Source organism: Numida meleagris, chromosome 2 (genome assembly GCF_002078875.1).
Source record: "Numida meleagris isolate 19003 breed g44 Domestic line chromosome 2, NumMel1.0, whole genome shotgun sequence".
NCBI lineage: Eukaryota > Metazoa > Chordata > Aves > Galliformes > Numididae > Numida > Numida meleagris.
The window spans coordinates 3,883,738-3,911,094 of NC_034410.1; the positions used below are offsets into that span (position 1 = coordinate 3,883,738).

A 27,357-nucleotide genomic window follows, 5' to 3' on the forward strand; every position below is an offset into this window, starting at 1 on the left:
ACCCCCCAACCCACCCCCACCATGCCCACTGACCACATCCCTCAGTGCCACCTCCATGGTTCTTGAACGACTCTGGAGACAGTGACCCTGCCACCTCCCTGGGCAGCCCATGCCAGTGCATCACCACTCTTTCAGAGAATAATTTTTTCCTAATATCCAACCTGAACCTCCCCTGGCACAACTTAAGGCCATCACCTCTCATCCTATTGCTGTTACCTGGGAGAAGAGGCCAATCCTCACCTCACCACGGTCCCCTTTCAGAGAACTGTAGATGTAATGAAGTTGTAGTTGTAATGAAAACGTCTTTATTGGAAAGCTGTACAGAAAAGCACATTTAGTCTTAAACACTTCTGAGATTTTTTTGAAAGCTATCAAAACCTCATCTATTAACAGTGAATGAGAAGCTCAAAGAAAATGTAACATATACATTTCATCAGCTTCTCAGTTCAGTGCATCAGTAAACAGCCCAGATCACACAATGCTAGAGTTACATATGACACGTACCTGTCTGAATCATTTAGTGAATCTGACCATTCACATGAAGCTAACGTTGCATGAATGAGGAACAATAAGCTAACTGGAGTACCTGGTAACGTACTAGTTGTACTGGAATGAAAAGGTTTCTTGGCATGACAACCACTGTTAGGGAAAAGAAAGCGGGAGGCCGTTCCCAGGGTCCTGCCACTTTCATGCATTAATGGCTCCTTCAAACACATCCCACGTTACAATGGAGCTTCACAACCACTAATGTCCAGGTCACAAAGTCCATTTCTACCTTTTAAATACCACAGTCGTTAGGCCAAGTCATCTGCTGCCAGGAATGCTTGACGCAAGTCCTTTCTTCCTTGCACCGTTGCCCCTTCACAACCAATAGCAGCAGGGAATATAAGTTAGGTATAGAGGAGGGTTGATGATTGCTGTCGTAATGATCCCTTTTAATTTAGTTCAGCTGTCAGCTTAATCCTCTGTATCTGGGATAATCACAATAATTAGATGCAATTGTTCATATCATTAACTAATTACTGATTCTTTCAGTGTAGCCAGTTCATATGAATTTTAACTGCATGGAAAACACAGAAAGTCTGAGTTACACCTACAATTTAGCAAATCTCATTATATAAAAGACTGTCCCACAGGTTTAAGTAGCAGATGAGGACCTTGTGATTCCAGAGCGTGCAACACAGATAATTGGCGATGTTACAAGTAAGGCTTTTTTATTCTGATCCCAAAGAGTTGAAGCTGCAGTTCATATGGCTCAGTGACATCAGACTTCCCTCCACCTCCATCTGAAACATTCATACAGAGTGTGAAAACGTTCTTGAATATGAATTGCTAGTATCTCTAGAGCAGATGTTAGTACAGAAGGTATACAAGGAATTCCGGTGTCTCTCGGGGTCCTAATGAATAGCCAACATTGTTGCTGTTAATTTATCGTCAGCTTTGTTTTTTTCCAAAAGCCAGAGATGAAATGAAGAGAAAGACACATTCTGAAGTCTCGGGGGGGGGGGGGGGGGGAAATAAGATCAGCCCAACTGACAAGTTATTGCTAGGTTAGTTTTCAGATTAACTTACTCCCCAAACAAATAAAAGGATGAACTTGTAAAATCTTATCAAGTGAATTCAAAAAGAGCATTCACAACTTCTCATTAAGCTACTTCTAATATCTTGTTTCAGTAAGACGAAAGTGAGGAGCACAGTTCAATAAACTGTCAGGGAAGAGAGAGAAGAGCCTTTGGAAAGGGTAAAGAGAATAAAATCAAGATGCTGAAGCATCTCAAAACAGGCGGGGTAAATACTAGTCAGGGACATAGTGTTGTAAGCCTGAGATCACACACCGTGTCTTTATTACAAAGGGAATAATGAACGCTTGCTTTATGTGCCACCTCAAGTTTATACATAAATACGTATATACTGTTACTTCCAAAATCATGTATTTACATTCCTGACAATCAAATGCAGTTACATTCCTCTGGCTGGTGGGGTTATTTGGATTTTTGAAGGGCAAACACCAAGAGGGTAACAGGGCACACGAAGAACTATAAATGCTGCCCATTGAGGAAGTATTTTATTGGGTTTTTGGTGCCTCATCAGTTCTGCAAGCCTGGTGCAGCCAAAGCAAAGAGCCTGAATGACTCATTTCCTTCCTGCTCCTGCTGTAGGGCACCCAAAGCAGAAAAGCCTTTTGTAGACACACGTTCCCTCCGACTGCAGGAGACCTGATTTGTGCAAATGCATTTAGACGTGCCTGTGGTAACAATACACGGAAGCTAGAACACAGAGCTATGGGATTGCTATTAATACACATTAGTGAGATCCCAGCTAAGAGCTCGTGGTCCATATAAAAGCTGGAGAAGAAAAACCTGAAGCTTGGTCTGGGCTTTGCCTTCGGGTGAAGTCTCCAAAATACAAGCATTAGGAGACTGAGTGCTTTCAGATCAAAATTAACACTTTAATTCCACACTAAGACATAGCACTGAGAGTCAGCCCATATTTTGGTTGTTAACAGTTTGCTGGGTACTCTAACGGTGTTTCTGCGGGGAAAATTGGTGCTTCTTGAAATTTACAATTCTAAAAGCAGTATTTGGCTGCCTAAAAACTGAAGACGTAGTGTCATTTCAGGTCCAGTGGGATTTCCACGCTGGCATTTTGCTTCTGCTCCAGCAAGTTGTCAGTTCCCAGTTGATCCTGTGTCAATATCTGCCATTCCCTGGCAAATAGATTAGGTATCACTGGGCATCTTACATGAGGGGCACTTAAATCTGTCGTGCTAACCTGGGCAGAAAAGAAGGTGCTGAATTTGTAGGCAGGTAACAGTTCTTCTGGCTGTTGAACCCAGCTGCCTCCTCATTTTCTTTGATCCACTGCAGGGCTCACATATGGAAAAGCATATGCAAGCCTGCCGGTTTGGCTGGGCTGGTCCTATCTTTCCCTACAGGAAAAATGAGGTAATATGCTGAGAACGTAAGGTGATAACACAGCTGTACGCTTTGCTGATGATGGGCTCTTCGTGCCCTCAGGACACCACCACCTCTCACACTCTCCCGTCTCACTGGGATTTTCTGTCTTTGATAGTGTGTTCCCCTGTCTGTATTCTGTTAACAGACGCTATTTTCAGTGAGATTCCTCCCAGTCTGCAAGAGCTAAGGCACAGTTTGAAGCTAACTTGGGAAGCAAGAATAGAAAATGAGGCCAGAAATCCAAGCCACTTCCCTTGTATTTCTGCTACCAGGGCCAGCCTGCAGCAGCCATGAGCCCTCAGGCTGTTTCTCCAAAGGACAGCAGTCAGACTTCCCTCCAACAAGATAGTCTATGCCATCTGCTTGTTCTCCAGCTCTTTGAAACAAGAGACATTGTGTTGCCCATCATTGATTCTACCCATCCTCCCCTTGGAGATAGCTTTAGTGCTTCTGTATTCATGTTGTCCCAAAGTGAAAGGTCTTCTTTACAAGATCTTTTGGGACTCCTGCAAGATGTTCTTGCTCAGCTACACAGCCCTAACTCAGCTGGCCTTCTGGGTTATTTGTGTATGGCTGAGTTCCAAAGGATAAAGGGAGAGAAATATATTTAAGCCCACTTCATTCACCACCCTGAAACACCACAGCCAGGAAATATTGTTTGGGGTTTGGTCTAAATTTATAGCTTTCCAGGAGATAAAAATAACTCATAAAGGGAAATAAGGTGGCATTTTAAAAGTTTCACCTTAGAAATTTCCTTCTCACCTAGTCTGACATATCCATAAGCTATTTCTAGCCCCCAACATGTCTACTAGGAGGGAACACTGCATTCATCAGTTTACACTAAATGTGTTTGAATGGGCCTGTCCGGATTAGCATCTGCTTCAAACGCATTTTCTCTCATGCTGTTATTAAAGAATCAAGAGCTGAGGACAAATTCAGATGAAAAATCCTTAAAGTAGACATGTTTGGGCTTCTTCTCTTTCTAAATTAGGCAGCAGTTCCTCATTGCACCTTAACATACTGGAGGTGTATGGTGGGTCTTTTCCATCTTCTGCTCCAAAGATTCAGACCTCATTCCATATTGACCAAGGTAAAGTATCAAGACTCTAGGACAGCACGAGACAGGCCTAAGCCATGGTTTTCTGACAACCAGTGCAATCCTGGAATTGGCAGTGTAGTATGGGACACAGACATAGTGATGTCCCTGAAGTATGGAAGAACGCAATTAAGCATCGGTTAAATCTTGTTGTTACTGCCAAGTCTTTAAGACCTGGAGGGAGAAACTCTGGTCCATCACCTTGTAGATGACGTGCCAAGAAATTGATTTATTTCCCAAAACTAGCACTGAGAAGAACCTTTTGTGAACACACAAAGAAGGCTTTGAGGTGTGAAAATGCTGGCCTTAGTCTTTAATTTGGGAAACGGTGCACATCCAGAAACAGAAGACAGATTTGGGGTGGTGAATCTACCTACTGGCTGCTTTTCTTGTTAACTTCCATAGACTCCTTGCAAATAATCAGTGGACTCCCAGCTATTCAAGGAGCACAGAACAAAATCACTAATTTTAACAAAACACATTACTGGGTAAAATATTTAGGGTTAAATGTAAAAGCTTGTGCCAAAAGGGAGTAATCCTGCAGCCCAATAATCCTCTCCAATCCCAGAAGCACAGAATATGCTGGTGAACACAGAGTATGAGCCCCTTATCGTGGCTCCAGTGTCATCCCAGCCCTGCACACTCCAGTTGGATCCCCGTGTAGAGGGATCCAGCTTAATTAGAGAGTGACATGTCTGTCCAGACACTGTCGGAAAGGAATGACTCCTTTGTGGATGCATTTTCCACATGCTTCTCCTACGTGTTGGGTGTGTCTGTTTGTAGGATCCCGTGCGGCTTGAGTGAAATTACAGCTTAAGTATTCCAGCAGAAGTACAGCAATACTCACCGACATGTTTTAGTGAAGGACAGACTTGTAGATACAGGAGAGAGGTGAAGGAAACGGAGTGAAGCTTAAAGTCAAGAAAGGTGTAAACAGGAAGCGAGTGAAAGGGCTGACTCACGTCAGAAGACAGCCACAAAAAAACACCGCACAAGATGTTCTGGGAGAAAACGGTGGATAGAATATCCAGGTGGAACTGCCAGCCACAGGTTATTTTTAGCTGTCTGAAAGAGAATTGGAGATCATCTCAGTATGGCAAGCAAGGCGAGATCAGTAAGAAATGAATGGAATTCAAACTAATAGGGCATCTGAAGAAAAAAAAAAAAACAACAAAACCAAAACCAGAGCTTTGGCAGAACAAGAAGTGCAATGGAAGAAACTGAGCTGTTCAGCATTTTTCACCTGAGAGGTTAGCTTCCCGTCTGCCACGTCTCCAACTTGGCTTTTCAAGCTGTTGACTCTAGCTTCAGTTCCAGATATGCATGGTAACATCCAATGGAGACTTGCATTCCAGTGATGCCTCTTTGATTGCATTTGGTTCCGCAGTAATTATGGGATAATGCATAGTTTTACCAGTGTAGAGAATAGACACGCCTTACCCAATAGCCAGGTGAGAGAATATGTCAGACTGAGATGACAGAAGTATTTTTGGCTGCTCTGCGGTCTAATCAGAACAAAGATTTAGTACAATGTTTTTCAATGCTTTCCTGGAAACGTGGAAGCCTTAACAAGACCGCTGGAGGGCAGCAATGTCAAAGGGAATCGTTCATCAAAGAGGTGGTGGGAATTTTTTTGTGAAGACCCAAACCCCAAAATGAGGCCTTAATGACAAAATAGAAATAATTGGAAATAGTTTTTTGCTACTTGGATGATAAATGTGCAGTTCTTCCTGTGCAGAAGATATCATTTCTCATACTTAGCCACATCTCAGGAATACCATCAGAAGCCTCTGTGACTTGTCCTGTTTTCAGAAAATCCTAAAACCATGCAAAATTGTTGGAGTCTGGAGGCTTCCTAAACCCTATGGATTTGTCAATATACAACCTAAAGCTATTTTGTATATCTTTTTACATGCATATATATATTTGAATTGCATTTACATTTCAGATATGTATGGATACATACTTCCAAACGAAAGAATGTTGTTCACTAACAAAATAGGGGCAGCACTTTATACAGAAAATTTAACTCTGAGTTTTATTTTTAAGCGTGTCTAAATTTTGTAATTTCAAATAAACTTTTCAAGTATCAAGTGAGTGGAATTGATTTAGCAAATCCTCCAAGAAGGAAATCCACTGATATTAGTGAATATTTGGGGGTCACTATGAAGATAAATGTATGAACTTTTCTGTAAGCTGTTTTGATTTATTGAAAGGATACTGTTATTAGTCCAATAATATTTACATATTTAATGAAAATATGTCGACAACAAGTTAAGATTATAGCTGGTCAAGCACTGCTGTTCACTGCTTTAAAATAGATAGAAGAATATACTGGCTGACATACAGGCCTGGGTCATAACATCCACTATATTCATAAAATACGAGCAAGGTAAAAAAAAAAACTGATATGGAACTTGTTATCTTTGTAAAAAAGAGTGTAAGATAGAGTTCCACTCTGCAATATAGGTATGTACACATCATCATTTACTAAGTACTTGAGCTGCTCGATTGCATTCAAATCACATTCAGCTATTATATAGACAGATATGCTTTCTTACTCTCAGTCTTGCGAAGCTAACAAGCAGAAAGAACAAGCTGAACTTGCCTTTTCCGTGGTGTCTTTTGGGACCTGGATGCCTGACCAAACCACCCCCATGCCTGTGAGATGATTTTGTTAGGTTACAACAGGAAGGAGCTTTTGACAACATATTACAACAGAAGAAAGCATGAACAACAGCTGATTGTCTAAAAGTCCTGATGGGATAACAAGGGATGTGTGGGGACCACCAGGGGAGTCTGAATGAAATAAATACAGAAATGCAATATGAACAAGACAAGATATGGAAAGAACGGGAAAATCCAGACTTTAGCAGTACTTACAGTTCCTCCAATTACAATGTTGGGTAGAAGTCACATATACAGCAGTTAGAGAAAGGGTCTGTATTTGGACAGATTACACCTGTAAATGTAAAGTTTCTGTTTGATTGGGGTTTTACCATTTCTTACGTGCACAAGTCTCTCTTCAGACTTTTGAAGTAACGGTCATAAAGTGGGTGATATATGCAAATTGTTCTTTATTTTTATAGTATTCATATGGAAAAAGTGAATATAGAAATGAATTAAACAGCTTTGCAAAGGAACAGTGGCATGTAATTTTTTATTTCATATGAGTAAGAGACGACAGCATAAAAACAGAGATCTAACCAAAAGTATACCAGTCTCATATGGGAAATGGCTGTGTATAGCTCTGGACAAATCTTGAGGATCTCCCTTCTGATCCTGCATTTGATTATAGGGCAAAAGGATCTCACCTTCATTTCCAGATTCAGTGGTGGGTTTCTGGACTGCAGTTGGAAAAAAAGCATCCAGCTTCAAAACTGAGGTGATCTGCTTGGCAACTTTACTGAAAGACAGTAAAGGTGAAAATACAGAAAGCTTTTGCTGTAGCAAGATTTCATGTACATCTATATACTATTTTAAGCAAAAACATCTGCTTTACTGCCACTGCATCATGGCTTTCTGAAAGGCTGGGAATTAATTCTTTAAAAAATGCTGGATTTTATTAACATTCCAGCAAGAAAACAGATGTTATAATTAATTATAATAGCACGTGATGAGAAAACTTGGAATTCTCATATGGAAACATGCCAAAACTGGATATTCCAGCCTACTTAGAAAGGCGAGGGCACACCTACAAGCCAGAAACAAGCTGTGAAGCTTTCCAATTTTTAAACACATGTACCTGGCCCTACCACTGTCAGATGACAGCAATTGCTCTGACTTGCCTTAACCTTTGGAACAGGATATTGCAGACTTGCTGAGCTTTCCCTTGGGAAAGTTTCCGTTTGCACAGGGAACTGAAAACACAGCATTCCTCAGAGTCGAATTTGGCATCGTATTTGAATGGTGAAATGCAGATTTTGTTGCACCGAGGAACTAATGTTTGTGATACAGTGCAGTCACAAAGCTATGTGTCACATGCCTACAAACACCGTTGTGGGGCTTGCACCCAAGGCCTCTTGCTTATCTGCTCACGGAGGAACAAATGTTGGCAAATGATTTTTGGGATGGCCATTTCCAGCTTAACGCCATCAGAGGGCAGTAGCACACCAGCACACTGCCTACCCCTCTCTTCCCCATCAAACCTTGGCAAATTCTCTCTGCAGGAATCATAGAATCACAGAATCATTAAGGTCGGAAAAGACCACTGAGACCACCAAGTCCAACTGTCAACACACCCCCACCATGCCCACTGACCACGTCCCTCAGTGCCATATCTCCATGGTTCTTGAACACCTCCGGAGACGGTGACCACCACCTCCCTGAGCAGCCTGTGCCAGTGCATTATCACTCTTTCAGAGAAGAAAACATTACTAATACCAACTTGAACCTCCCCTGGTGCAACTTAAGGCCATCACCTCTCATCCTATCGCAGTTATGTGGCAGCAGAGGCTGACCCCCACCTCACCACAACCCCCTCTCAGGCAGTTGCAGAGAACAAGGTCTCCCCTGAGCCTCCTCTTCTCCAGACTGAACAATCCCAGCTCCCTCAGCCGCTCCACATCACACTTGTGCTCCAGACCCCTCACAGCTACACTGCCCTTCCCTGGACAAGCTCCAGGGCCTCAGTGTCTTCTTGTAGGGAGGGAGAAGCCCTGTGATCCACCACCATTGGCCTCTTTCTCTCCCAGCAAAATGCAGGGGAAGGAAAAACAGCAACAAAGAAAGGAGGCAGGGCAAACACAAAGCACTGCGCAAGGCCGGTTTCTAAGGAAATATCACCCACTCAAGCAGCTGTTGTTAGCAACCAGCGTACACAGCTGTGACGTTAGCGCAGGCTGAGGGGAAGATGGATGATTTTTCAGGTCCATAGTGAACGAGGCAGAAACAACCCAAAGGGCAGGAGGACTGTATGAGTGTCTCACAGAGGCTGTGGCCCTCGATCAACCGCTCTGCTTCACGTGACAATTAATAAAAACGGAGCTGCTGCCATGGAGAGAAGGGCACTGGGTGAGCGGTGAGGAACAGCCGGGGGGGGTTCACCCCTCGTATCCCACTCTGGGCCGGGGTTCAACACACTGCCCCAGGTTGGGCCCGGCCCTCACTGCCTGCGCAGTTGCTCAGCAACCAACGGGCGGCGGAGGTCTCTGGGCGGCAGAGGCCACCATGGCTCAGCACAGCCCCTCCACCCGCTCACAGGTAATGCGGCCCGGCGGGCACGCGGAGCTCTTCTTCCATACGTATATGGGGCTTAAACATTCATCTCCTCACATCCTCTCCTCAGGACATCTCCCACTTGCTGAGCAGCACCTTTAAGGACCTGTACACTGGAGATGTTATAGGGACGGACATACAGGAGAACTGGATCAAGTCCCGAGGAGGAGATGACGCTTATCACGAGGCCTTTACAGAGGAGCTGCAGAAGGTACAAGGCAACACCATGGCAGAGTTTGGAGCTCTGTTCAGGTTACTTCTTGTTACTTTGTGCTGGCTTTCGGCCACACGTATACTGAAATAAGGGGGATAGAGAGAAGGTTATCATGGCCTCTGTGCAATGATGACACGCAAATGCATGATGGATTGGTGGGTTGCGGGTAATTGTATGAGGATCAGCAAGACCAAGTGCTGGGTCCTGCACTTCAGGACAAGCCCATGCATGGCTGCAGGCTTGGGGCAGAGTGGCTGGAAGGCTGCACTGAGGCAAAGGACCTGGGGGTGTTAGCTGACAGCCAGCTGTACATGAGCCAGCAGTGTGCCCAGGTGGCCATGATGGCCTTAAGTTGCACCGGGGAAGGTTCAGGTTGGATTTTAGGAAGAATTTCTCAGACAGAGTGGTAATGCATTGGCATAGGCTGCCGAGGGAGATGGTGGAGTCACCATCCCTGGAGGTGTTCCAGGAACATGGAGATGTGGCACTGAGGGACGTGGTCATTAGGCATGGTGGGGGTGGGCTGACGGTTGGGCTAAATGATCGTAGATGTCTTCTCCAACCTTAACGATTCTGTGATTCTATTCTTAATTTCTAGGTCTTCTGTAAAATAAAAGAAGGCAAATCTGAATATATCAGCAAGTGAATACGAGTGGTCACAGCACGTTCTCAGTAATGAATGTGAACACTGATTTCTGAAGCTGTCTGCTTGAATAAGATTTATTTCAGCTGACAGTACATGTCTCCTACTTGTGTGAGAGCTGAACTTGTCACCCAAGGCTCTCTTATATTGTCAGAAAATAAAAAAAACAGGGCACTTTTAGGGCATAGTCTGTCTGATCCACTAGATTCCATTGACAGTGGAGGGAGCCCACAATAAGCAGGACAGGAAAAAGTGTGTAATTTTAGCTGAACGCATCCTGCTGTTTCTATAAAAAAAATAATAATCAAGTGGTTAAACCTTGTGACATAAAAGCTCAGTGGAAACCTCACAAATAGGCTACAAGTGCTCTGACACCAACACTTGGCATTGGTCTGATATGTCCCTGTGCCTATGCTATTCTTTCTTTAAAATCCTCTTTGAGGCTGGCTTTTTCTTTCTGAGTTGTGCTTATGAAGCAGCTACCACACTAAGCAATGATCCAAAATGCCTAAGAAGGAAAGTATCATTGTTGGCATATTTTGGAGAGCTTCCTAATAACTAGGAGGAAATGTTCACTTCAAACTTAATTTTAAACTTGGAGGCAAAATGCAGTGCAGTAGCTACTGTCCCACAGAAGGTAAATGACACGCATGTCTCCTTGTCTTTCACACATTCTTGTTGATACACGGGCAGTTGGGTACTGCTTCTTAAACCAGTTCAAGTTAAATGAAAGAAATGAAGATGTTTTAGCATGACAATTTATTCTTATAAATCAATGACTCACTCACTCAAAACATTTATCTATAAGGAGATATTTAATATTTATTTGTGACAGGTTAAATTACAGTTATTTCTCTGTGTTCACCCTTGCCTATGACAGCTTGTAGCAGAGTATAACCGCCAACTGACAGAAGCTGATGTAGCAGAAGAGAACATCATTCAGGCACAGGCTCGAGCAAAAGCTGAAGAAGAAAGGGCCCTAAATGTGCTGAAGGGAGATGCTGGGGAAGATTTCCATAAAATGGGATTACCACCAGGTGAGGATTCTGGAAATACTGTCTCTCCCCAGTACATTCCTGTAGTACCAGGAGACTAATACAACGCTGGTCTGAAATCAGTGGTAGGACTGACATGAGGCTCAGGAGTTTCTAGTTTGGCTTGACATCAACAGAGCAACTTTGATAGAGATTCGAGAAGGGTAACATCTGCTTAACAGTTAGAAATTAAATGAGGTTGTTTTCAAGATATTAAACTTGCTCTTAATGGCTTACCCACCTAACTGTACTACAAACATACACACTTTGCTATATAACAACAACTAACGAAGATCATATGTTTCCCTGTTGGCTGAATAGCTGTGTTTGAACTGAACTTAAAATCGTGGAGATGCATGTCCACATTCTGGGATTAAAATACTAGATTGCTTACCTATCCAAAAATATTGCCTGATAACGAGCTAAAAAGAGAGCAGAATTTTGGGCTGACTTTCAGGGGCTAAGCTTTAGTGCTCATCTTTATTTTCATCTTTTGCTGTTGTAGTGGCATCTTCTTTTAGGTGGATTGTGGATAATGAACTTCTCAGAAAAAATCATTTAACCTGCCCTGACGATTACATCACTGATAAATTACCTGTTACTAGAGCACCAAAAGGTAACTTTTACAGCAGAGAGTAATTGTGACTTTTTAGAACAACCTACAAGAACTGAAGCATTGGAGGATGCAGCAGATTTGAGTATATTTTTATAGATAAATATATTCTAATATAAAATTTCCTTCTGCTTTAAAAGAGTGTAAAAGGGCCTAAAGGGTATTAAAGAGAAAGTGTCAAAATAAAATTGGTAAATTAAAGTTACTGTCCTCTGGAATTAATGGATTCATGAGTTTCAATTTAATGGTGGTCACACATTTGTTTTCAGTTCTGTATTAATTGTGACTTCTCTGCCTCTACTGAATTTTATTTGCACATTGCTGTAACTACATGTTGTATACCAAGTAGAGAAATGGTTACATCAAGGTAAAAATCATTTTCAATGAGATGAAATTGTATTCTATATGTTGAGCTTAAAATTTTCTGATTAGTCAACATTTCAGTTTAATTTTCAAATTAAGACCAGTTACAGAAATCTTTGGGACAATGTCAAGACTTCTTTATAGACCTTTCAGACTAATCTGTTTAATCACGAATTCCCAGATTTGAGTTGTTTATCCATTGTAATTCAAAACCAAGCCAATAATCTAAATTCTCCAAATGTCCTCCTAAGTTGGCAATTTCATTGCTGAAGAATAGGAGCATGGATCGAGATGATACATCTTGTTTATGCCAATTTTCTGACTATCTCTGGACCATCATATAGAACTTATTGTAAACCCAACAGGACACTCCTTCTAAGTCCCACTTGTAAGATTAATACAGCTTTCTGACAGTAATATGGCTTTCTACGTAGCTCATTTATATGATACTCATAAAAGTTTTGTCATTAAATTACTTTGTTTCATTTGTGCTAAATAAGCTATGTATACAAATGAAATTTGAGAGGATTCGAAGTGTATCGTTTTACCATTGGCAAGATCAAAATAAATTCATATGGCTGCGCTTAGAATAAATGCTTATCATTCATGTTCTTCTCTACAAAGTTATATTTTCCTCTGAATTACAGGAAAAGCAGAACCTGGCTACATCAAGGAGACATTTAGTTTTAAACAGCACATTTCCTCAGACTCACATGACCAGATGACTGCACACCTCCAGAAAATATCTGGTCGTCTGCCAAACGTATCTTTATCCACATTAACTCTACCTTCAACTCCAGACTCTAGCCACCAGACCAAGAAGACCAGTAAGGTACACTTCACAGATTTATTGGTTTTAGTCTGTCAGAACTGTAGGGCCTATTGCTTATGCTGGATCGAAAAGTGAATATCTGTGCATTACTGATTTGGCTCCAGAATTTCTTTTCTTTGGTCTGCTAAGAAAAGAGAAATGTAATATTTTTCTTTCAGTTTTTGATGCTTTCATAAGTCATGTGCAGATACCTTTTCCATTGTCCTCAAAGTTTCGGTGTTAAGTTTTGCACCACGGTCTCTTTGTTTTTCAAAGAAATCCAGTGCCTCACAGAAGGCAGACTGGAAAGGCAGTAAGAGCAGAGCCGAGAGAGAAGAGGAGCGTGCTTACCTTGCCAAGCTTGAGAAAAGACAGAATTTTCTGAAGAATCCCCGCTTTTTCCCACCAAACACTCTTCATGGAGGCAAATCTCTTGTCATGTCTCAAGGACAGGTGGAACAAATCATAAGTGGAAGAGAAGCAGAAAGTAATACAGGGTAAGCAGCGTCTACATTTTTTTTTTGCTTCTGAGCTGGAACCCACAGAGTGCTCCACGACAGAATTACTTTGGATTTACACCTGGATATTTTAAGCTAAATATATGGCCTCTTAGGAAACGGAGTATGTCTATATGACATTCTGATTTTTTTCCCTGAAGTATACACTTTGAAAATTTTCATTTTATCAATATTTATGAACCAAACAGTAAAATAATGTCTTTTCCTTTCTTTGTTTCTTTTTTTTTCAGTGATACTTCATTTGTTCCTGTGTTTCTTGCCAATCCACCTACTGTTTTGTTCTCTGATTATGAAGTTGGCCGGGTTTATGAGGTGAGAACTTCTTTGTAGGTAGTTTGGCCACTGGGAAGCATTTTGTCCTGCCATTGTCTATGTATTTCACCTGATAATTTGGCATTCCACAGTTCAACAGAAATCTGAGTTTCTTTACATTGATTTAATGACCCTTCAGCTTCCTTCAAGATATTCTTTCACACATGCCACTGACACTCTAACTAAAGAGAACCATCTCCAATCTCTGTTTGGTTTTGGTTGTATTTGACTGAGACTTCATTGAATAAATAGAGAAAAATGATCAGTTTCAGCTTGGGTCGTATTCCTGATTCTTAGGCCTGTCTTGATGATAAATGAGGTACTACTAGCAAAGCAGTAGGGAACTGCAACCATTATAATGAGTGACAATAAACACACTGTAGTATTATATTTTCTTTTTAAATGAAGATAACCGTAGAGCTACAGAACATCACTTCAACATGTCACCGTGTAAGACTTATTCCTCCCTCTACTTCAGTATTTGCCATTGGGCCAGGTAAGTGTTCTTTTTGCTGCTTTTAAGATGATAAAACTTAAAAGATCTAATGTATTTGCTTCAAAAAAGGTTTTTCAGAGACTTTATGCTTTGTTCTGCTACCCATAGCGCTCTGGACAGCAGATTAAAACAACGATCTGCTCAGTTCTTTAGAAACTGAACGTTGTTTTGCATCTCTAGGACCATTCACATACATCTCATAAGCAGATACAAAAAGCCTAATGAATGATTCAAGAAGATTAATATTAAAATCTTTGAAGTCAGGTGGATATGTATCTATGGAATATCTAGATTGAGGCTTAGCCAAAACTCATCTAGGAACAGATATAGTGTCCATTAAAATTGATGTGAAGAGAGAACAAGAAACAGCGTACTTAAATTGCAGGAAGGAAGATTTGGTTGAGGAAGAGCAAGAAAAATATCTTTCCTACAATACTTTAGCCAGGCATGGGGTTAGACTTACTAAGGGGTTTGTGGTATCATGGTCAAAGCATTGGAGGAATGTTTTGAAGTTAGATGTACACCTGTAAACTTTTGTGGCAGAGGGAAACTGGACAACATCTCTGTGTTTCTCCTCATTTTATTGCTGTACTTATGAGAAACATTTTAGACAACACATTTTTTTTCTGAGTTCAGTGAAAGATTGACATGTACACAGATTGCACTGGCAGGTCCTTTGTGGTTTTTATCAGCTTGACCTAGGCAATACATGGGGAGAGGTTACAGGCACCTTTCCAGAGAGACTTGTGATCATGAAAACCTATGCCAACTTTGGGAGGTTGTGATTTTTTAATTCTTTGTGTTTTTTTTCCAAGGAAAATTTCCAGGAAAGGGAGGAATGATTGCTCCTGGGATGACATGCCAGTATACAGTCCAATTTGTTCCTGAAAGTCTAGCAGATTATGAAGATTATATATTAGTGGAGACTCAAGTATCAGAACCTCTTTTGATCCCCATTCAAGCTAAAAGACCGCCTCCCATGCTAACATGTCAGTAATGTCCAATTCTTACGTTTCTCTTATTTTAAATTGATTTTTTTTTTTTAATTTGACTGTTTCCAATTTTATATTGCAAAACAAATGTGAAGAAACTTGGCAATGCTTTTTCTACGTTTTGATATCCATCTCATTTTCACTCCTAATAGATTTCTTAGCTATTAAAATGCAATCCTGTCAATCTTTTCATCAATTATTTGTATTTGCCACATGGAGCTCATTTTTTTTCACTGTATTAGAGAAAGCAGGAACAAGTCTTCTATGTTTGTATCGTGTCAATTCCTAAACTTCTAATTGGAAACATTAAGGAATTACTTTTTAGTTATAAATATTTACTCTAGTCATTAATATTCATTCGTTGTTACATTCACTATATATTGATATGGCATACCTGTAGAACTAATCTCTCAAATATTTAACCTCAGCTGTAACAACTAAGACTGTATTTCCACAACACTGCTTTTGTTTAAATTCAGCTCTCCTGTTATACTGACCTCTTTGAAAGATCATCTTTCTTACTGCCATCGTGCCATGGAGTTTCTAAGTAGGAAGCGCCATTAAAATGTAAGATGAATGCAGAAATATGCAACTCATGCAGCTTGACTTTCAAATGGAAAGAGTGTAAGGCTTTTTAGGGTGACATATTCATATGTAGCAGTGTTGTCTTTAAAAAGTTAAGATCTACCTGGCTTTGCCATCTGCTAGCCTTCACTGTCCGTGCAGCTGATTTTTTGTGTTCCTTATTGCAGTGCCTCATACTATAGACTGTGGTTTCTGCCTTGTTGGGGGAATAAAAGTAACAGTGATTTTGTGCAGAAATGAGGGATTTAGCACTGGGAAGTTCTGTATAATGCCAAAGAAGGCCTGGCCACCTCCTAATTTCAAGGTGAGTGATAAGAAAGAAAATGATAGAATCATAGAGTCATGGAATTGCTCAGGTTGGAAAAGACCTTCAAGATCATCTAGTCCAACCTCAACATAACCATCCTACCCTAACTCTAACAACCCACTGCTAAATCATGTCCCTGAGCACCACATCTAGACGGTTTTTAAACACATTCAGGTATGGTGACTCAACCACCTCCCTGGGAACCTATTCCAGTCCCTAACAACCCCTTCTGTAAAGAAGTTTTTCCTGATATCCAACTTAAACCTCCCCTGGTGCAACATGAGGCCATTTCCCCTTGTCCCTGGACATGGTATGGTATAGGTGCACTGCTGTGAAGACTTTTCGAGATAATGATGGTATACTAGCACCAAAGACTTCAGGCCTCACTGGATTCATCTGTACTGTTGCATTCCTTCAGGGATTCACATTTATTCTCAAACCCAGACTCCCTGGCTGTCCTTCTCCTGCTTGTGCTCTGACTTGCCTCTGGGAGGTGTGGTCAGATTATTACTCGTAAGGGAAACAGAAATGCAACCAGTTCTGGCACTGCTTGAGCTGTTTTCCTCCCAGCCAAAAATATCACTTACTGACCTTGCTGCACCTGCAGAGCCTAGCAGTTTGCTCCAGTACCGCTTTTTCTTTAGCTTGCCATCACAAAACAGTGTCTAAGTGGTGTGGACAAAGAAGATGAAATGTGACTGGTGGGTTGGCCTTTCATGTGTTGGAAGAAAAAGCTATTGGAATACCTGATGTGCTAGGTTATCCCTCCTGAAATACTGCAGATCCAGCTCAGAGTCATAAGCACGTAGAAACAGACAAGCTCCTGTGCTCAGGAATAACTGTTTCTTCTGTGATTAAATGTGTTAGAGCTCCTGACTTGAACATTTGTCTCTGGAGACAGCACCTTTCTTCCTTCTGCTTTCACCAAGGTAATTAGAAAACATGGAGCATTTATTCTAAGCCGTACACTTAAGCCACAAACTTTTGAGATGCGTGAAATGGGAGGGGGTAGAACAGTGATGTATACCTCCTATTTTAGGTTTATTGTGAAAACAACAAACTGATTTAATTTAATCTTATTTTTTTCCCCCTGAAACTCTTAGGCTGTCGCCACTGTTGGTTCTGTGATACAGGATCCATTTGGGATCTATCCTGGTGTTTTTGAGCTAGCTCCAGGGCAGTGTACAACAGTGGAGGTTAGTAAATACTGCTATGGAAAGTATTTGTACTTTACCAAATACATTAGGAGAACAGCATCATTTTATGAGGTCTTGTCTGGATCCTGCAAATTCGAGTTTTTCTGAATGAAAATGTCAAAGTCCTTTTGTGGAATTATTCTGGAAGGACTGCAGTTGTGAGCCTTACTGAAGGGTCTTTCATTATAGCTTCCACGTCTTACTTACCTACCCAGAGACAAGCCAGATTCTCCCCATTCAAAGAATCCTCTTAGAGAAAACAGGAATCAAAGAACACAGGAGTCCTTATTCTACTCCAGCTGGGACATTAAGTCCAAGAAACGTTTCCTTTGTGAGCTTTCTTGGAAAGATATTTTGGAAAACAAATTATTTCAGTGTAGAGCAGCAGGTACAAATCTTTCATTGCTGCTCTGCTGTGTGATGAAAAAGATCCTGCAGCAGGTGTGCAGTACTGGCTGCCACAAGTGCTTTCAGCAACAGCCACATTTTATCATTGCATCACTATGGGGAGAGGATGAATGTTACAGGGAGCGTAGCCAGCCTCCAGCCCTGCCTTTCTCCAGTACCTCCTGGCTGCTGCTAAAAGCAGTGTGTCATGCAGGTGTGGGTAAAGGAGAGAAGTTTTTTCCTCTTCTCTCTTCCCAGCTGCATTGCTTCAGGAGGGCCACAAGTGTGGGACAGAGAGAGGAGGTGGATTTAACATGTTAGACTTGCAGGCAGTAATGGGTAACAGGCAGAAAAAACATGGCATGTAGTACCAGAACCAAAGGTTGCTCAGTTTGGGACCTGAATCCTTTTTTTCTTAAGGGAAGCTCAGTAAGGCCACACAGCAGCTGGCCCTGCTCACGCTGCTGGAGCTTTACAGGCAGCAGTGGCTTTGCTCAAGGAGGGCAGAACTGATTCCGAGAGTGCAATTTGTATGACTAGCGTAGTAAACTGTCCCCATCTCCATTGACTACAAGGGCAGCCTGTGGTGACCAGCCAGATACACATATAGAGGTGTAGTTGCCCAGAAGGCACCTATTTCTTTCTTCTGCGTTAAGGGAACTTAACTCTGTCTGCTTCTTGTAAATGTAAGATTATTTATTATTATTGTAAATGTAGGATAATTAAATCATTAATCACGAGGACTGTCTGTTATTGAGCACTTACAGATTGGAGTTTATGACTTCCTGAAGAACAGTCAGTTACAGACATTACTATTTCCCTTCTCTTTCAGGTAGTATTTTTCCCTTCTCTGCCAGAAGTCTCACAACAAACATACACCATTGTTTGTGACAACTGCCAGGTCAATGATGTTACGGTCACAGGTTTGTTCCTAATACCTTTCTAACACTGCAGCTCCTCGTAATGCGAGCGGTGGTCAATGCACATTTGGGTGTGAAGCAAATTTGGAGCAAATCTTGGGTTAAGGAGAGATGGGCAATCTTTGGTTGACTAATGAAACCAGTTTAAATTATTGCAAATGCGAGTGCTTGTCCTCTGATGCGATTGTGAGTACTATGACATTAGGCTTAACTTCAGATCCATACAATCACCTTACCACAGGCATTTCATTTAGAGGTTTTTAATAATGCTTTTTACTGCTCAAAATGTCTGGGAGCCACATTATTACCAACCACTGCAAACACTCAGCTGTTCTCAATGAAACAATGCTAATGTAAATGAACTGAGGGTGTGGCCAGGAAATCCAAAGCTGTTAAGTTCATGAAGTGAGGATCTCAACTGATAGATGGTGATAATCAAAACAATATCAGGAAGGTACAGTACTGAGCTCTGAAAGTTGGGGAAACACCAAATATAATCAAGATATAATCAGTAATGGCCACTGTTGGCATTTGGTGTTAATGAGCAATATGAGCAAAGTTAATAGCCAGATGGTAAGCAGTAATAACTACTTATTTCTTCAAGGGGTTGGACAGCTGATAGCTCTGGAGCTTTTGCGTGTTACGGGCGGAGAAAGCAGGCCTGAACCTGGTGAAGTTACTGATGTGACAGCACAGCACTTCATACGATTTGACCCCCAAAACCCACACACCACCGCAGAGAAGAATTTGGTTATAAGAAACTCTACGTATGTAACCACTATTAATAGCATAACATTCTGCAGTCGGAACGTACTGCTTGGGATCTCATTTGTGATACCATATCTCTTCATGCACTCATTCAACTTTGTGCAGAAGCTTTGCTTCTTTTTGCTTCATTGCGTAGTAAATAAGGTTCGAGGATATGGTTCTAAGAAGAGGATGATTGCAGGAAGCATTTAAGAGGGTCACCCAGATGGGTTTTACCTCATCTAACTTTGCATGTCTACAGCGTGTATTTGTACGATAGAACTAAGCACCCTATACACCTGTCCTTTCATAGAGCAGGGAAATAGGTGCATTTTAGGATGCAATCCTAAACAGATTGTAGGCACTTCACATAGAACAAGACACAGAGCATCCTGGACTCCGCTGGATCTCCTCTATTTAAAAATGGAACGCAGTGTGATTAGCTCAGGTTAATATTTTCACGATGGCAACTGTTGTCCCCTAATAGATTTAAATATAAACTCTATTTGAAGTCAAACAACATGTCCCTCTGTAATTACATTGTACTGAGCATGGTAGAATCCTGATCACTCAGACAATAATAATACATTAATTTGCATGATTCCAGTAACAAGAGGCTGCAAACCATCAGGGCAGTGCTCAGTGCTATTTCTAGTCACACTCATGTAAACCACTACTTGCTACAGTAAATTTCTGGGATTTTATCTGGCCTGGAAACCAAACATGCGTAATGCCAGAACAGAATGTTGTTTGGGCATAAGAAAGTATGATTTGATGAACTCGATGCTGTATCTAATGAAGGGTGTGACTCCCTCTGTCAGTTTCCATCTCCTGAAGAATTTTCTCTGCTTGATAACCGTGACAGCATTTGCCATGGTGTTAGCACTGGTGTTAAACAAAGCTGGACGGTCTTAGACTGAACTCCGCCGAATCAGTGAAGAGAAAACTTTATAATGCTACAGAAAGTGATACAAGGAATTGCTCCGTTTTATATCATTATTTTCATTTTGAAACTCCAGTGTCCTTTCTCCACTTTCTAAGGCAAAGTTCTTGAGGTCAAAATGAACAAGGTTTTAAAGCCTATGAACTCATTCCATGGAATACACTTCTGCTGAAGCAACCCAGTTAAGCAACATTTTCTGGATGACTGCTGTAATCTTCGCTGGAGCCCCAGTTTGTTGACATGTTAAAAACCAGACCTTGTGCTTGGATTCAGTTCAGAATGTTATGTAGATCATTCGCAGTGATCCAATGCAAACATACCGATATCAGCAGGAATGGTCCCGTGGATTTCGAATTCTTGAGAAAAGAGTTTGAGAGTTTCTTAAAAGTTGTATTACGTGATGAATTGCATAACGTAAGAAAACGTTCCAATTTCTTGCACAAATATATATGCATACCTTCCTTCAGTATATTAGCATGTTCTTTGTAGAATTTATGTGCTCTTTCTGTGCTGTCTCATCAGCTTGGTAGCTCACAAGGACTGCCAACTCTAATCCCCTACAGTTCTAAAGAGAGGAATTAGCTACATGAAAAAAAAAAAAAACGCAACTAAAAGTTTTCTGCCAAAATTCTCTCAGCATCTAATTTTTTTCTAATGATAACTTCATTCTTTTGCGTGTCTGTCTCTTTGTAGCCTTGTAGAACTTCCTTTTTACTGGCAGATAATAAAGCCCAATCTGCAACCAAGAATGCCAGGAGAAACTGCACACTTGGTGACACTTGAGTACAACCGAGAGACAGAGTCGGCTTTCTCCCTGAGTCCTGAGCGGGGAGTTCTGCTTCCCTGCTCTGATCATGACTTTACTCTCACTTACACTCCCCAGGAGGTATGGCTTCTGATTCCTTCCTAGCTACAAGCTCCAGCTGTGTGTTTTTATGCAAGTTATAAAACCCTTGCTGTGCAACTTTGTGAATTAAATGCAATTAGCTGGCACTGTGCTCTAATAAAGAGTATTCGAAACATAAAAAGTTAGTAAAAGAAAACATGTTTTGACTGCAGAAGATGAGGCAGCTTCTGATCTCATGTGATTTTTGGTACTGATGGGACGCCATTAACTTTACACTGAAACTGTGGACACGTCCTCTGAGCTGCAGCTGTGCTGGCTGGCAAAGCTGCCATTTGTACCATGCTACCAGCTCCTTCACACTGCCCTGATACTTTGGATCTGCACTGAGCTGCTTCGGGGATCTGCCCTATACCTACCACAGCCCAAACAGACTTGGGTAGCAAACTGGAGATTTCAACTCTTTCCAACCGTAGCTTATTTGGGTTTCCAAAGAACAGCTCTGTGGTGAAGTACAAGTAGTAGCCTTTGTCAGAGGAGTGATGATATGCAGCTGTGGTAGAGGGTGCAGTGATGTCTGAGTGCAGCTGTACTGATGGATGTCTGTTGTTTCTGCTCTCTCATCCTTGTAAATAAGGAGTATGAGCTCACTGTATTTAAAGAAATCACTGTATTTAAAGAAATTTACTTGATCCAAAGTAAACCCAAGAGTACGAATATCCCGTGTTGTGATGATTGACAGACATAGGAATGCCTCAAGTAAGCATGGAAGAGAAATTATCTTGTAAAAAAACACTTCAACGAGTCAATATGAAAATATATTAATGGTACTTTCAAGACTGCAAGTTCTTAACAAAAATATTTGAAGTTTACATCTGCACTTAGATAAATATCTCTCTGTAAACAAATGAATCCTTTGCAAAACCCTTCAGATTTAAGGCCTGCCTCTGTGGATGTGTTTCCATTCAAATGTAGGAGGTATCTTCTTATCCTATCATGGAAAAACAGTGTTTTTTATTCAAAATTAAGCTGATGGTCAAGTCAGTTAAATGTCCTGAAGTGGCTAAAGAAACTTATGTTTGCACAGCAATACTAATCTTCATTTGCAGAGTATTTGCAGATGTTTGTGTGTAGTATGCAATATACTAGGGAGATAATGACAAGCGTGTCAAAAACGAGTGTTTGTCTTGGAACCATACACCGTGAGATCAGAATCTTGGCTTCATGTGTTGCAGTCAAAGATGTTTTCTGTTAGTAACTCTAGATTTTGAATATAGTTTATCGTAGTTTACTATCTCGATGATGACTGTTCGCCATTTAAATGCAAACTCCATTTCCATCTCATTTTTTGAATTCTCAACATAGCCAATTACTCGAGAATAAAAGCCTCTCTTTATCTGTACAGCTGAAGATTTACCACAGTGTGATACAGCTGGTTCTGATGGACATCCCAGAATCACCTAGGTAAGCTGACAATCAATACTTTCCAGCCACATTTTAGCTATGCTATTACATTACATTACTGGGGTTCTCCATCTTTCTAGTAACAGTGGACTGACAGTTATAAAGGATTTTATATGCACAACTAACAGTGGTACAAATAGTGCATTTGCAATCTTCCCTCGTGTCTGAACACGTGCCTTAGCCCTAGCTGAGGCTGCACCTCTCTTGGAAAGATACCACTGTCACTTGTCTGTTCATTTCCCATGCTTTCTGCTGAGATTTCCATCAGCTTTTGTTGTTCATCACAGCCGTCTATGACTTACATCTTTAATCCATGAATATACTGGGACAAACAGAGTATGTTAAGAGACTGCTGGCATTCTTCCCGTTGCTAATTGCTCCCAACCTGGGCTTACTGCACTCCCCCAGTCTGCAGTGGAGAAGCTTTTGCTAATTTCCACTTCCGATCTGGCAATTAAAACATGGCACCGAGTTGAAACAGCCATTCAAAATGCTTAATAGTTCTACCACATTTCCTCCTGAAGTTTAGTAAAGGAGAGAATGCTCCGCAACATCCCAGAATATACAGGAGAGGATGCAATAGCACTGGACATCGAAGTGAAAGGATCCACAGAACCATTTCAACTTCTTCTGGAGCCGTACGCCATGATCATCCCCGGAGAAAGCTTTCTTGGTATAAATGTCAGAAGGACATTTAAGGTTTGTTTGCTTTTTACTTCATTTTTACCCGTTGCTTTGGGACTCTGGCTATCACAGGTGTTGTCAGAAGATATCGGATGATCCGTGTGATTTTAATTTTTCTTAAAGATTTTTAAAGGAGGCCATGAGCACTGTGCTGAAATGCCCTAGCAGGCCTCCTTAGCCCCACGCTCCAGGCAGTTGGCTTCGTTCTGTTTTCATCTCTGAGGTTTGATATTGCAGGGTATTACACTTGTAAATGCTTTTCTGGGTCACAAACCACTTGCTGATCCATCTCGGTTCTGCAGTGCGAGATTTCTCCAGCTGGGAGGAATTAGCCCACGGATGATTAAATCGCCTTGTAACAGAGGCACTGTTTATTTAAAGGACTACAGCAGGCACAGGAAAGCTACAGAAATCACTTCTGCTGAAGCTTCTTAGACGTTATTCTATGGCTGCAGATTCTGTTCATTCCTGCTTGACTATTATGGGATGAGCTTCTGCTGCGATCCGCTCACTCAGCATTCATTTCACTATAGGTCAGGATCCTGTTGGTTCTAGTTTCACCTGGGAAAAATAGGTCTATTAGCAGTAGCCAGGCAAGAAGACACTTCCCAGTTAATGCTCTTCACGTTTTCTCTTAGAGCAGTAATCAGTATTTAGTTTTGTGCTCACGTTTCCCACAGGTTCTTCAATTCAAGGCAGCTGCTTCATGCTTTCTGGCAATGCAGTACAGTTACACATGTGGCATAGGTAATTAAGCCACTTACTAATAATAGAATGACATTCCTCAAAGTTTCCTTTTTTTTTTTTCTCCTTCGTTCTTAAAAAATGATTAGAACTCTGCTTTGAGATGCCTGCGCCACAGGGGAAAGTGTAACAGGCTGTAATTAAAGAGCTCTGTCTGAATAGACCTGAAGATCAGGCCGAAGATTGCGGGAGCTCACATCTCCCTCACAAACAGATCCTGGCAGGGAGGAGCGCTCTCAAAAGAAGGGTTTGAAGCTTAAGCTTTAAAGTTCTGTTACGTTTCTGAAAAATGTAAAAGGCTTCAAATGCAATAACATCGTGGAAAAATCGGGGGATTTTCTTCAAGTTTCAGAAAACACAATCCCAGTGCAAAGGTAGCCACTGAATTCATGTGATTAAATGTGGCGCTTTGGGCATTGATCTCCACCTGAGCTACATGCTCCAAGCTTTCCTTATAGCACTTGGAGTGACTCCTAACATCCCCCAGGCTTAAATGATTTGGAGGTATTGCTGCCAGCACTGTCTAATTGGCAATGCTGACTATAAGGAGAACCCTAGAAGATGAGGACAGATACGGAGCGCTCAGCTGCTTTGAGGACATCTGAAATCCAGTCAGCCGAATCCTACTTCTTGTCTTTGCTTTGCATGGCAGAGGGAAGGTGAGAGGGTGTGGTGAAAATAGTGCCCAGCACTGAATTGGTGGCGTTCAAGTCACAGATTAGATGTTCCATGCCTTTCCATTTCAAGTTAGTTCAATTTATGTCAAGATTCAGGTGAAGATACAGTATGCTAGAGCTAGATTCAAACTATTTTAGTGGGTGCTAACATTTATAGGTGATCAGGATCTCGTTACAGTTTGCAAGGTAGGTATATGATGTGAGACTTGCAATACTTAGTTTGCAATGCATCGCTGCTCTCAGCAAACGGACTTGTTGCTGTGCAGCCTTAGGGTGCGTTAATTAACTTGTTAATTTTAATTGTTTTAGATGTGGAATAACAGCAAATCATTGATCAAGTACACGTGGGAGAAAATCACCACCTCTGCCATCATGGAAGTTGAACCTCGTACAGGTGTCATAGGTAAAGTTTCTGTGGCTTACAGGTATCACTTAATGATAGAAGTATTTAAATTGGTGCTAGTGGAAGAGAAAGGATGTAGAACATTGTAATGCAAGCTGTCAGACAAGGCTGATCCCCAGCCTGCTGGAGCCAGCAGGAGGCTTCAATTGGTTCCAAGAAGTAGGCTTACAGCATCTTCCTTCTGTTCAAGAGGGTGAGACTTTGATTTTATTTTATTTTTTTCTTTTCTAGACAGGAATAGATGCTGTGAATTTGACCTGATGATTACTGGAATCAGACCTGGGCGTGTCAGCCATAACCTGCAGTGTCAAATTGAACACTCACCGGAGCCAGTTGTGCTGCATGTTGAGGCTGCTTTTAAGGTGAGAACCAGTCCGGTGTTGCAGGGCCAGGCTGTTGGCTCTGTAAAGATTTTTGCTTCCTGAAGGCCTGACAGATCTAGGGCAGATATTCCCACAACAGTAAGAATTTTTTTCTGTATTACACACAAGGCATTTGCTTTCTGCTTTTCTCTGTGAAGTAGAACATTAATCTTAGCTAGTGTATGCTTTTTAATTAATAAGTTTTGGCAGAAAAGTCCATTTTGCCATCTGTTTTCTGGTGTTCTAGGGTCCTCTTCTTCGTATTGGTGTTCCCTCACTCTGCTTAGGTTTGATTAAGCCAGGTGAGAGCGTGGTAGGAACCTTTGAGATTCAAAATCTATGCCAGCAGCCAGCACGGTGGAAAATGCAAGAAAGCCAGGTTTGTCTAGCTGAAAGGAGTGAAGAGGTAAGTCATGGCTATTAGCTTTTTTTTCTTCAGGCTTAGCAGCTGTACTTTTCATTCCAGATATGAAAAGTTTTGATTTCTGCAGTTCCTTTTGCAACTGATTCTGCACAGTTACTTTGGGCCAGGCTGGATGGGGCTGTGAGCAACCTGGTCTAGTGGGAGGTGTCCCTGCCTATAGCAGGGGGTTGGAACTAGATGATCTAAAAGGCCCTTCCAACCCAAACCATTCCATGACTCTGTGAAATGCATAAGTTTTTTAGAATTTAAATGCATATGAAGTTTGGTTTTTTTAACTAATGTCAAATGCCCTGCCACCATGATTGAAAGAGCCACAGAGTTATTCCCTCTATGACAGGGATTTAAGCTGCTGCTAATGTATGTAAGGGAGTATGACCTTATCATTCTGATAAGGCTGCTCAGCACTCTTTCCACACCCACATCAGCATCACATACAAGAATGTCAGTACTTACTGAATCAAACCTTTAGCTTTAAACAATGGCTTTGAAACAGGCAGATGTGTCCCAAAATTTCTTCTTAGCACAGTGAATACTAGAACTGCTCTTCAGTATTATCTAGGCTGTGATATATCAAATATAGCCCAGTCTTTGGCTTCAGAGATCACTCTGCCATTTCATAAAAAATAACTGGAGCAGCTTGGAGGTAATATTGCTAGCAAAGAACTGAGTGAGAGCTACTATCTGCAGACTGTCACATATTCCTGAAATTTAAAATAATAAAGATTTATTTCTAGGACACAATGGGCTTTTAGCTGGATTTCTCCTTGGTGATAGGCATTCAAGGGAAGTGAGGAAATCTGGACTAGAGGATTAGTGCTTTCTCTAGTAATAAAGCTTATACTCTGATTGTAGATCTCTTTACATAACTGACCATAGAGGGAATGGTTTGCTTTTATTGTGGCAAAAGTGATCTAAACAGTGCTTGGAAGTTTTGTTTTCTGGACAACTTGTGTCAGTTCTGCACTGAAAGAGGTTTTTCTGTTGGTTTTCTCACAAGATGGAAGGCTGTGGGAAGTTGCTCTCTAATTCCCTGAGTTCTTCAGCTTTGAATTATTTTTTTTCTCTTACGCACGATGCAGACGTGTCACCAACTTTTGTTGTAATTTGATGGAAAAAAAGAGAAGGATTTATGAGTGGTGGCTGTGGCAGCCTTGCAGAATGATTGTGTGTGCTTGTCTATCCCTTTTCCCCAAAACAGCGACAATCGAAAGTACTTGAATCAGGATGTGCTCCTCACAGTCCTCAAACCCTTGCTTCTCACTTTGTTATTCCTTTGTTCCCTGCATTCTCAACGTTTCCCAGGACCTCAGAGATTGTACAGTCTTAATCTGTTGAATTTATCACCGCAGAGCCCATTCATATCACAGTGGAGATCATAGATCAAGTTCTTGCTTCCTCCTGCAT

At 41.3% G+C, this 27,357-nt stretch overlaps 1 protein-coding gene and 1 long non-coding RNA gene across 6 annotated transcripts in view; one reads left to right on the forward strand and one right to left on the reverse strand.

Annotated features, from left to right (window-relative positions):
• On the reverse strand, positions 323-8,754 carry LOC110394677. Its single transcript, XR_002435795.1, has 4 exons — positions 8,441-8,754; positions 7,368-7,459; positions 5,297-7,015; positions 323-5,118 (listed from the first exon to the last, which is right to left on the reverse strand). It is a non-coding gene; the product is annotated as an uncharacterized LOC110394677 (long non-coding RNA).
• DLEC1 (deleted in lung and esophageal cancer 1) overlaps positions 8,877-27,357 on the forward strand; it is a 37,731-nt gene continuing 19,250 nt past the window's right edge. For 3 of the 5 annotated variants that reach the window (XM_021388637.1, XM_021388638.1, XM_021388636.1), the window contains exons 1-19: positions 8,879-9,255; positions 9,341-9,481; positions 11,008-11,164; positions 11,667-11,777; positions 12,785-12,969; positions 13,225-13,445; positions 13,697-13,778; positions 14,187-14,274; positions 15,090-15,263; positions 16,019-16,155; positions 17,262-17,354; positions 18,574-18,664; positions 19,266-19,428; positions 21,045-21,237; positions 22,601-22,659; positions 23,184-23,358; positions 25,074-25,167; positions 25,399-25,529; positions 25,777-25,935. In XM_021388637.1, the coding sequence (XP_021244312.1) occupies positions 9,223-9,255; positions 9,341-9,481; positions 11,008-11,164; positions 11,667-11,777; positions 12,785-12,969; positions 13,225-13,445; positions 13,697-13,778; positions 14,187-14,274; positions 15,090-15,263; positions 16,019-16,155; positions 17,262-17,354; positions 18,574-18,664; positions 19,266-19,428; positions 21,045-21,237; positions 22,601-22,659; positions 23,184-23,358; positions 25,074-25,167; positions 25,399-25,529; positions 25,777-25,935 (2,487 nt within the window). In that variant the 5' untranslated portion in view covers positions 8,879-9,222. Of the gene's footprint in view, positions 9,256-9,340; positions 9,523-11,007; positions 11,165-11,666; positions 11,778-12,784; positions 12,970-13,224; positions 13,446-13,696; positions 13,779-14,186; positions 14,275-15,089; positions 15,264-16,018; positions 16,156-17,261; positions 17,355-18,573; positions 18,665-19,265; positions 19,429-21,044; positions 21,238-22,600; positions 22,660-23,183; positions 23,359-25,073; positions 25,168-25,398; positions 25,530-25,776; positions 25,936-27,357 lie in introns of all 5 variants that reach the window. The other 2 variants (XR_002435793.1, XM_021388639.1) reach the window with 2 other exon arrangements.